This window comes from Oncorhynchus nerka, linkage group LG15 (assembly GCF_034236695.1).
Source record: "Oncorhynchus nerka isolate Pitt River linkage group LG15, Oner_Uvic_2.0, whole genome shotgun sequence".
NCBI classification, from domain to species: domain Eukaryota; kingdom Metazoa; phylum Chordata; class Actinopteri; order Salmoniformes; family Salmonidae; genus Oncorhynchus; species Oncorhynchus nerka.
This window is the reverse complement of record NC_088410.1, coordinates 104,100,670-104,112,739: the sequence shown is the minus strand read 5'-3', so window position 1 is coordinate 104,112,739 and position 12,070 is coordinate 104,100,670. Positions and strand designations below refer to the sequence as shown.

General features: G+C 46.7%; 1 protein-coding gene across 2 annotated transcripts in view; it reads left to right on the top strand.

Annotated features, from left to right (window-relative positions):
- LOC115123453 (pyruvate dehydrogenase E1 subunit beta) overlaps nucleotides 1-10,412 on the top strand; it is a 31,488-nt gene extending 21,076 nt beyond the window's left edge. For both annotated transcript variants that reach the window (XM_029652799.2, XM_029652798.2), the window contains 2 exons: nucleotides 129-270; nucleotides 9,986-10,412. In XM_029652799.2, coding sequence (XP_029508659.1) covers nucleotides 129-270; nucleotides 9,986-10,131 — 288 coding nt within the window. In that variant the 3' untranslated portion in view covers nucleotides 10,132-10,412. The remainder of the gene's footprint in view (nucleotides 1-128; nucleotides 271-9,985) is intronic.
- The last annotated feature ends 1,658 nt before the right edge of the window (nucleotides 10,413-12,070 follow it).

Below are 12,070 nucleotides of genomic sequence, written 5' to 3'. Positions count from 1 at the left end.
CTAGGTGGTTAACCTGTTCTGTCTCCTCCTCCTAGGTGGTTAACCTGTTCTGTCTCCTCCTCCTAGGTGGTTAACCTGTTCTGTCTCCTCCTCCTAGGTGGTTAACCTGTTCTGTCTCCTCCTCCTAGGTGGTTAACCTGCGCACCATAAGGCCCCTGGATGTGGACACCATTGAGGCCAGTGTGATGAAAACCGGCCATCTGGTCACAGTGGAGGGGGGCTGGCCCCAGTACGGAGTGGGGGCTGAGATCTGTGCCAGAGTCATGGAGGGTACGTTGAAGTTCTCTTGTATTATACATTACAGCTACGTCTTCGTAGTGCGATGTGAAATGTACCGTAGTGGAAGAGGCGAATCGAGAGATTTTACTCTGCCCAAAGTCTGTCCATGAAGATAAGCCCATGAAGGGAGGAATTTTTGTATGAAAGTCGATGAGAGTGGAATGATGTTGTTGTTGTTGTTGTTGTTGTTGCTAATTTGAGGCTTATTTGATCTTATAAAAAGTTTTGTAATTGTTGGGGGCGGGGGCAGTACAGGTCTGGTGTTGGGGGGCAGTACATGTCTGGTGTTGGGGGGGGGGCAGTACAGGTCTGGTGTTGGGGGGGAGGGGGCAGTACAGGTCTGGTGTTGGGGGGGGCAGTACAGGTCTGGTGTGGGGGGGGGCAGTACAGGTCTGGTGTTGGGGGGCAGTACAGGTCTGGTGTTGGGGGCAGTACAGGTCTGGTGTTGGGGGGGCAGTACAGGTCTGGTGTTGGGGGGGCAGTACAGGTCTGGTGTTGGGGGGCAGTACAGGTCTGGTGTTGGGGGGGGCAGTACAGGTCTGGTGTTGGGGGGGGCAGTACAGGTCTGGTGTTGGGGGGGGCAGTACAGGTCTGGTGTTGGGGGGGGGCAGTACAGGTCTGGTGTTGGGGGGCAGTACAGGTCTGGTGTTGGGGGCAGTACAGGTCTGGTGTTGGGGGGCAGTACAGGTCTGGTGTTGGGGGAGGGGGCAGTACAGGTCTGGTGTTGGGGGGGGAGGGGGCAGTACAGGTCTGGTGTTGGGCGGCAGTACAGGTCTGGTGTTGGGCGGCAGTACAGGTCTGGTGTTGGGGGGGGCAGTACAGGTCTGGTGTTGGGCGGCAGTACAGGTCTGGTGTTGGGGGCAGTACAGGTCTGGTGTTGGGGGGCAGTACAGGTCTGGTTTTGGGGGGCAGTACAGGTCTGGTGTTGGGGGGGCAGTACAGGTCTGGTGTTGGGGAGGGGGCAGTACAGGTCTGGTGTTGGGGGGCAGTACAGGTCTGGTGTTGGGGGGGGCAGTACAGGTCTGGTTTTGGGGGGGCAGTACAGGTCTGGTGTTGGGGGGCAGTACAGGTCTGGTGTTGGGGGCAGTACAGGTCTGGTGTTGGGGGGGGTGGGGGGCAGTACAGGTCTGGTGTTGGTGTTGGGGGGCAGTACAGGTCTGGTGTTGTCCGGGCACCTGCGGGAACCTGGTTACTGGGATTTACCGCCTAAAACCAGTCCCCTTTCCCAGGATAAATAACTGAGAGAAACCAGTAAATTATAATAAAGTATTTATATGAACAGCAGGGCGTGAAATGGACCTGTTACATTATATGTGATGTCTAAATCTGGCCTCTCTACGGCCTCTGATGATGAATCATTAATGCTCAGGGTGGGGGACTGACAGCCCACCTCAGGCCTCTGATGATGAATCATTAATGCTCAGGGTGGAGGACTGACGGCCCATCTCTACGGCCTCAGCAAGATGAATCATTAATGCTCAGGGTGGAGGGACAGGCAGCCCACCTCAGGGTGGGGGACAGACAGCCCACCTCAGGCCTCTGATGATGAATCATTAATGCTCAGGGTGGGGGACTGACGACCCATCTCTACGGCCTCTGATGATGAATCATTCATGCTCAGGGTGGGGACTGACGACCCATCTCTACGGCCTCAGCAAGATGAATCATTCATGCTCAGGGTGGGGACTGACGACCCATCTCTACGGCCTCAGCAAGATGAATCATTAATGCTCAGGGTGGGGACTGACGACCCATCTCTACGGCCTCAGCAAGATGAATCATTAATGCTCAGGGTGGGGACTGACGACCCATCTCTACGGCCTCTGATGATGAATCATTCATGCTCAGGGTGGGGACTGACGACCCATCTCTACGGCCTCAGCAAGATGAATCATTAATGCTCAGGGTGGGGACTGACGACCCATCTCTACGGCCTCAGCAAGATGAATCATTAATGCTCAGGGTGGAGGACTGACGACCCATAACTACGGCCTCTGATGATGAATCATTAATGCTCAGGGTGGAGGATTGACGACCCATATCTACGGCCTCTGATGATGAATCATTTATGCTCAGGGTGGAGGGACAGGCAGCCCACCTCAGGGTGGGGGACAGACAGCCCACCTCAGGCCTCTGATGATGAATCATTAATGCTCAGGGTGGGGGACTGACGACCCATCTCAGGCCTCTGAATGATGAATCATTAATGCTCAGGGTGGGGACTGACGACCCATCTCAGGGTGGGGGACAGACAGCCCACCTCAGGGTGGGGGACAGACAGCCCACCTCAGGCCTCTGATGATGAATCATTAATGCTCAGGGTGGGGGACTGACGACCCATCTCAGGCCTCTGAATGATGAATCATTAATGCTCAGGGTGGGGACTGACGACCCATCTCAGGGTGGGGGACAGACAGCCCACCTCAGGCCTCTGATGATGAATCATTAATGCTCAGGGTGGGGACTGACGACCCATCTCAGGGTGGGGGACTGACGACCCATCTCAGGCCTCTGAATGATGAATCATTAATGCTCAGGGTGGAGGGACAGGCAGCCCACCTCAGGCCTCTGAATGATGAATCATTAATGCTCAGGGTGGAGGGACAGACAGCCCACCTCAGGATGGAGGGACAGACAGCCCACCTCAGGATGGAGGGACAGACAGCCCACCTCAGGATGGAGGGACAGACAGCCCACCTCAGGCCTCTGATGATGAATCATTAATGCTCAGGGTGGGGACTGACGACCCATCTCTACGGCCTCTGATGATGAATCATTAATGCTCAGGGTGGAGGGACAGACAGCCCACCTCAGGATGGAGGGACAGACAGCCCACCTCAGGATGGAGGGACAGGCAGCCCACCTCAGTCCTCTGAATGATGAATCATTAATGCTCAGGGTGGGGGACTGACAGCCCACCTCAGGATGGAGGGACAGACAGCCCACCTCAGTCCTCTGATGATGAATCATTAATGCTCAGGGTGGAGGGACTGACGACCCATCTCAGGCCTCTGAATGATGAATCATTAATGCTCAGGGTGGGGACTGACGACCCATCTCAGGGTGGGGGACTGACGACCCATCTCAGGCCTCTGAATGATGAATCATTAATGCTCAGGGTGGGGACTGACGACCCATCTCTACGGCCTCTGATGATGAATCATTAATGCTCAGGGTGGAGGGACAGGCAGCCCACCTCAGGCCTCTGAATGATGAATCATTAATGCTCAGGGTGGAGGGACAGACAGCCCACCTCAGGATGGAGGGACAGACAGCCCACCTCAGGATGGAGGGACAGACAGCCCACCTCAGGCCTCTGATGATGAATCATTAATGCTCAGGGTGGGGACTGACGACCCATCTCTACGGCCTCTGATGATGAATCATTAATGCTCAGGGTGGAGGGACAGGCAGCCCACCTCAGGCCTCTGAATGATGAATCATTAATGCTCAGGGTGGGGGACTGACAGCCCACCTCAGGATGGAGGGACAGACAGCCCACCTCAGTCCTCTGATGATGAATCATTAATGCTCAGGGTGGAGGGACTGACGACCCATCTCAGGCCTCTGAATGATGAATCATTAATGCTCAGGGTGGGGACTGACGACCCATCTCAGGGTGGGGGACTGACGACCCATCTCAGGCCTCTGAATGATGAATCATTAATGCTCAGGGTGGGGACTGACGACCCATCTCTACGGCCTCTGATGATGAATCATTAATGCTCAGGGTGGAGGGACAGGCAGCCCACCTCAGGCCTCTGAATGATGAATCATTAATGCTCAGGGTGGAGGGACAGACAGCCCACCTCAGGATGGAGGGACAGACAGCCCACCTCAGGATGGAGGGACAGACAGCCCACCTCAGGATGGAGGGACAGACAGCCCACCTCAGGATGGAGGGACAGACAGCCCACCTCAGGCCTCTGATGATGAATCATTAATGCTCAGGGTGGGGACTGACGACCCATCTCTACGGCCTCTGATGATGAATCATTAATGCTCAGGGTGGAGGGACAGGCAGCCCACCTCAGGCCTCTGAATGATGAATCATTAATGCTCAGGGTGGATGGACAGACAGCCCACCTCAGGATGGAGGGACAGACAGCCCACCTCAGGATGGAGGGACAGGCAGCCCACCTCAGTCCTCTGAATGATGAATCATTAATGCTCAGGGTGGGGGACTGACAGCCCACCTCAGGATGGAGGGACAGACAGCCCACCTCAGTCCTCTGATGATGAATCATTAATGCTCAGGGTGGAGGGACTGACAGCCCACCTCAGTCCTCTGATGATGAATCATTAATGCTCAGGGTGGAGGGACTGACGACCCATCTCAGGCCTCTGAATGATGAATCATTAATGCTCAGGGTGGGGGACTGACGACCCATCTCTACGGCCTCTGATGATGAATCATTAATGCTCAGGGTGGGGACTGACGACCCATCTCTACGGCCTCTGATGATGAATCATTAATGCTCAGGGTGGGGACTGACGACCCATCTCTACGGCCTCTGAATGATGAATCATTAATGCTCAGGGTGGGGACTGACGACATTTCAGTTGAATGCGTTGTTGTACAACTGACTCAGTATCCCCTTCACCTTTCCTTGTCCTCCGCTGGCCTGTCTCTTTAACTGAAATGCTCATTAGCTCTTGGAGGCCCATGCAGGAAAAGCTAGACTAGAATAGGTTGCTGGACATTATTTTTGTTAGCGTTTCTTATACCAATAGACTATTGGAAGAGGGATTCACGCTCTTGTTTGCTGAATGTTAAATACAGCAGCCAATAGAACTCCCGGGTAGTTTGAAGGAAGAGAGAACGCGGTAGGCTATATCAGTAATTACACGGTAGGCTATATCAGTTATTACACGGTAGGCTATATCCGTTATTACGTGGTAGGCTATATCCGTTATTACGCGGTAGGCTATATCCGTTATTACGCGGTAGGCTATATCAGTTATTACGCGGTAGGCTTTATCAGTTATTACGCGGTAGGCTATATCAGTTATTACGCGGTAGGCTATATCAGTTATTACGCGGTAGGCTATATCAGTTATTATGCGGTAGGCTATATCCGTTATTACGCGGTAGGCTTTATCAGTTATTACGCGGTAGGCTATATCCGTTATTACGCGGTAGGCTATATCAGTTATTACGCGGTAGGCTTTATCAGTTATTACGCGGTAGGCTATATGTTATTACGCGGTAGGCTTTATCAGTTATTACGCGGTAGGCTATATCAGTTATTACGCGGTAGGCTATATCAGTTATTACGCGGTAGGCTATATCAGTTATTACGCGATAGGCTTTATCAGTTATTACGCGGTAGGCTATATCAGTTATTACGGTAGGCTATATCAGTTATTACGCGGTAGGCTATATCAGTTATTACGGTAGGCTTTATCAGTTATTACGCGGTAGGCTATATCAGTTATTACGGGGTAGGCTTTATCAGTTATTACGCGGTAGGCTATATCAGTTATTACGCGGTAGGCTATATCAGTTATTACGCGGTAGGCTATATCAGTTATTACGCGGTAGGCTATATCAGTTATTACGCGGTAGGCTATATCCGTTATTACGCGGTAGGCTATATCAGTTATTACGGTAGGCTTTATCAGTTATTACGGTAGGCTATATGTTATTACGCGGTAGGCTTTATCAGTTATTACGGTAGGCTATATCAGTTATTACGCGGTAGGCTATATCAGTTATTACGCGGTAGGCTATATCAGTTATTACGCGATAGGCTTTATCAGTTATTACGCGGTAGGCTATATCAGTTATTACGCGGTAGGCTATATCAGTTATTACGTGGTAGGCTATATCCGTTATTACGCGGTAGGCTATATCCGTTATTACGCGGTAGGCTATATCAGTTATTACGCGGTAGGCTTTATCAGTTATTACGCGGTAGGCTATATCAGTTATTACGCGGTAGGCTATATCAGTTATTACGCGGTAGGCTATATCAGTTATTATGCGGTAGGCTATATCCGTTATTACGCGGTAGGCTTTATCAGTTATTACGCGGTAGGCTATATCCGTTATTACGCGGTAGGCTATATCAGTTATTACGCGGTAGGCTTTATCAGTTATTACGCGGTAGGCTATATGTTATTACGCGGTAGGCTTTATCAGTTATTACGCGGTAGGCTATATCAGTTATTACGCGGTAGGCTATATCAGTTATTACGCGGTAGGCTATATCAGTTATTACGCGATAGGCTTTATCAGTTATTACGCGGTAGGCTATATCAGTTATTACGCGGTAGGCTATATCAGTTATTACGCGGTAGGCTATATCAGTTATTACGCGGTAGGCTTTATCAGTTATTACGCGGTAGGCTATATCAGTTATTACGGGGTAGGCTTTATCAGTTATTACGCGGTAGGCTATATCAGTTATTACGCGGTAGGCTATATCAGTTATTACGCGGTAGGCTATATCAGTTATTACGCGGTAGGCTATATCAGTTATTACGCGGTAGGCTATATCAGTTATTACGCGGTAGGCTATATCCGTTATTACGCGGTAGGCTTTATCAGTTATTACGCGGTAGGCTATATCCGTTATTACGCGGTAGGCTATATCAGTTATTACGCGGTAGGCTTTATCAGTTATTACGCGGTAGGCTATATGTTATTACGCGGTAGGCTTTATCAGTTATTACGCGGTAGGCTATATCAGTTATTACGCGGTAGGCTATATCAGTTATTACGCGGTAGGCTATATCAGTTATTACGCGATAGGCTTTATCAGTTATTACGCGGTAGGCTATATCAGTTATTACGTGGTAGACTATATCAGTTATTACGCGGTAGGCTTTATCAGTTATTACGCAGTAGGCTATATCAGTTATTACGGGGTAGGCTTTATCAGTTATTACGTGGTAGACTATATCAGTTATTACGCGGTAGGCTTTATCAGTTATTACGCAGTAGGCTATATCAGTTATTACGGGGTAGGCTTTATCAGTTATTACGCGGTAGGCTATATCAGTTATTACGCGGTAGGCTATATCAGTTATTACGCGGTAGGCTGTATCAGTTATTACGCGGTAGGCTTTATCAGTTATTACGCGGTAGGCTATATCAGTTATTACGCGGTAGGCTTTATCAGTTATTACGCGGTAGGCTATATCAGTTATTACGGGGTAGGCTTTATCAGTTATTACGCGGTAGGCTATATCAGTTATTACGCGGTAGGCTATATCCGTTATTACGCGGTAGGCTTTATCCGTTATTACGCGGTAGGCTATATCCGTTATTACGCGGTAGGCTATATCCGTTATTACGGGGTAGGCTTTATCAGTTATTACGCGGTAGGCTATATCCGTTATTACGCGGTAGGCTATATCCGTTATTACGCGGTAGGTTATATCCGTTATTACGGGGTAGGCTTTATCAGTTATTACGCGGTAGGCTATATCCGTTATTAGGCGGTAGGCTATATCAGTTATTACGGGGTAGGTTATATCCGTTATTACGCGGTAGGCTATATCCGTTATTACGCGGTAGGTTATATCCGTTATTACGCGGTAGGCTATATCCGTTATTACGCGGTAGGTTATATCCGTTATTACGGGGTAGGCTTTATCAGTTATTACGCGGTAGGCTATATCAGTTATTACGCGGTAGGTTATATCCGTTATTACGGGGTAGGCTTTATCAGTTATTACGGGGTAGGCTTTATCAGTTATTACGCGGTAGGCTATATCCGTTATTAGGCGGTAGGCTATATCCGTTATTAGGCGGTAGGCTATATCCGTTATTACGCGGTAGGCTATATCCGTTATTACGCGGTAGGCTTTATCAGTTATTACGCGGTAGGCTATATCCGTTATTAGGCGGTAGGCTATATCAGTTATTACGGGGTAGGCTATATCCGTTATTAGGCGGTAGGCTATATCAGTTATTACGGGGTAGGCTATATCAGTTATTACGCGGTAGGCTATATCAGTTATTACGCGGTAGGCTTTATCAGTTATTACGGGGTAGGCTATATCAGTTATTACGCGGTAGGCTATATCCGTTATTACGCGGTAGGCTATATCAGTTATTACGGGGTAGGCTATATCAGTTATTACGCGGTAGGCTTTATCAGTTATTACGCGGTAGGCTTTATCAGTTATTACGGGGTAGGCTATATCAGTTATTACGCGGTAGGCTATATCAGTTATTACGCGGTAGGCTTTATCAGTTATTACGGGGTAGGCTATATCAGTTATTACGCGGTAGGCTATATCCGTTATTACGCGGTAGGCTTTATCAGTTATTTAGTGTGTTCAGAAAGTATTCAGACCTGGACTTGTTTTAAACATTACAGCCTTATTCTAAAATGGTTTTTTTCCCTCATCAATCTACCTACACACAACCCCAAAATTACAAAGCAAAAATGTTTGTTTTTTTAATACATTTTTGCAATGTGTTAAAAATAAACTGAAATCACATTCTGTAGATTGATGCGGGAAGAAAATGATTTAATCCATTTTAGAAATAGGCTGTAACGTAGCAAAATGTGGAAAAGGGGAAGGGGTCTAGAACCTTCCAGAAGGACAACCATCTCTGCAGCAGTCCACCAATCAGGCCTTTATGGTAGAGTGGCCAGACGGAAGCCACTCTTCAGGAAAAGGCACATGACTGCCCGCTAGGAGTTTGCCAAAAGGCACCTAAAGGACTCTCCGACCATGAGAAACAAGATTCTCTGGTCTGATGAAACCAAGATTGAACTTTTTGGCCTGAATGCCAAGTGTCACATCTGGAGGAAACCTCTTACCATTCCCTACGGTGAAGCATGGTGGTGGCAGCATCATGCTGTTGGGATGTTTTTCAGCGGAAGGGACTGGCAGACTGGTCAGGATCGAGGGAAAGATGAACGGAGCAAAGTACAGAGATCCTTGATGAAAACCTGCTCAGGACCTCAGACCGAGGTGACAATTCACCTTCCAACGGGACATCGATCAGAAGCACACAGCCAAGAGCAAAGAGTGGCTTCGGGACAAGTCTCTGAATGTCCTTGAGTGGCCCAGCCAGAGCCCGGACTTGAACCCGATCTAACATCTCTGGAGAGACCTGAAAAATAGCTGTGCAGCGACGCTCCCCATCCAACCTGACCGAGCTTGAGAGGATCTGCAGAGAAGAATGAGAGAAACTCCCCAACTACAGGTGTGCCAAGCATGTAGTGTCATACCCAAGAAGACTCAAGGCTGTACTCGCTGCCAAAGGTGCTTCAACAAAGTACTGAGTAAAGGGTCTGAATACTTATGCAAATGTAATATTTATTTTTTGCAAGCAATTCTACAAACCTGTTTTTGCGTTGTCATTATTGGGTATTGTGTGTAGATTGAGGGGGGAAATACTTTAATAAATCTTTTTGAATAAAGTTGTAACGTAGCAAAATGTGGAAAAAGTCGAGGGGTCTGAATACTTTCCGAATGCACGGTGTGGATGGGTTATGTCATTGCCTTCAAACCGAGTGAACAGAGCTTTATGGGCAGTTTTCCCAGCTCACTCCGGCACGTTGGGCTTAATCTGTATCTGGGAAAACAGCCCATAAAGCAACCTGAAGTTGTATTATGCTAATTGTAGGAATACATACATGGGTGTGTGTTTTTCTGAGAGTTATGACTATTAAAAAAAACACACAAAGACAAGTCATTCTCAGGGTTTATGTTTAATAATGATCTGTCCTGTTTCCAGGCCCTGCCTTCAACTACCTGGATGCCCCTGCAGTCCGCGTGACCGGTGTCGACATCCCCATGCCCTACGCTAAGATCCTGGAGGACCACAGTGTACCTCAGATCAAAGACATCATCTTCTCAGTCAAGAAGGTCTTGAATATGTAAACATATTGTAACATTGTGAACATTGTCCTTATTCAGATACATTAATACCTACAATTACTTGCTCTTCTGTTTCCTGATTGGATAGGGGACAAAAAAAGATGGTGATGTCATCTAGTAGGGATCTGTCATTGATCCATTGGTGAAAAGAAACTCTCTCTAAGAAGAAGAATACATTGTGGATTGTAAGGAAGTGTATTTCTTATTGTAACATCATCAGACTATTTTATTGCTATAAATTGCTCTGTTACAGAAATAAAACTCCCATTTTATCATTCTGGAAATATTGCTGTTTTTAATCCCAAGCATAAACTCTGGATAAGAGTATCAGCTAAATGACTAAAATGATAAATGTAAGTGCGTGGCGATTACATTGAACGACTCAGGACAAATGGATTTTCACTTACAAGCTAATTCAGCCCAGGGTCTAGCTGTAGTTCAAATATGCAAATATCTTTGTAGACTAGGTGTTTACATGTCCGTCAGCGCGGAAGGGGAGGTGTCATGCAAACGCACGGAATGCCCGGGACACAAGCTACTAAATGCTGTAATGAGCGAGGACCTAGGAAGAATAAGACCTCGACGATTTCCCTTAAGTCCCGCAATGAAGATGGTAAATTATACAAATGGTCAAAATTCATAACATTTTATTTAGAAACTGTTAGTTGACTTAGAATTTTGTTTAACAAAAAAGGAAAAAGTGAATAGCACAAGTATTATAGCATTGGCCATTAACCGCATTAAAGGGAGTAATACCAATAAAAGGAATGATTACACAGTAATACCAATAAAATAAACCTGTATCATTCTACTGTTAATATTGATAATTATAAAATACACTTTAGGAAACATTGAAATCCCATTGTTATTTCGTACTGCAGGATGTTCAGTAGTTTTTTTTCATATTGGACATGCATATTGGCGTCATTGTAAATAAGAATTTGTTCTTTACTGACTTGCCTGGTTTAAAAAAAAAAAAAAAAGGCATCTTACAAAATGTCTATGTGTAGACTCAAGGACCAGAGGAGCCAAGGTAGGTGGGAATGAGCAGGACCCACGGTTGGAGAAAAACAATTATTCAATTGATTTCCGATTAAACATTTCAGGATACATGGCTTGTCTTGAAAAACAGTTGTCCACAGCAGTCCGTAACACTCAGGACACAAAAATGACCATTTAGGTTTGAACATTTTTTTTTTTAAATAAACCAATATCTTATAGAAATAATTGTATTTGTATGATAAGAAGTATAATATACGTTCCATAATTATTAAATAACATAGTATAAGGACAGGATTTATTCTGAACCGTTCCAAAAGTCCGTGACCCGGAAGTACTTTGTTATTCTTGCCTGCTTCACAATGGCGTTTATTTCTAATGAATGCCTATTATATTGACAAGCTATTCGAGTGACTGTAACAATGGAAACACATGTCCTCAAAGATGGAAGGCAGGCGGGAGGAGCCGAGATCAGGCGGGACCATTCTATCCAATGAAACGGCAGATACGCTGTGAACCACAGACCATTGAGATACAGGACTGATCTTTGTGTCTTTGCTATTTTAACGTCTGTGACAACATTTTAAAGTAGTTAATTTTCTTCATTGGCTGATCGCTTCCAACGCATGAAAACCCACCCAGTTGACTACTTTAAAAATAAGGAAGCGCTCAATGGCAATGTCCATGCTAAAACTTGTGACATCCATGATTATCCTATATCTCTATGACAACCGGCACAACTCCAATATAACGTAAATTGTTTTTCTCCAAAGTTGCCGGAAGGCCACGTGTGTCCACTATTATCAGTGCATTCGTAACAACTTAATCATTATGAAACTTGAATTCGATCAAATAAGCCTCACGTAACAAATGAGCAATAATAACAAGAACCCCCCCTCTCTCTCACTCTCACTTCGTGGACATATTGTAACGACCCTGTGTA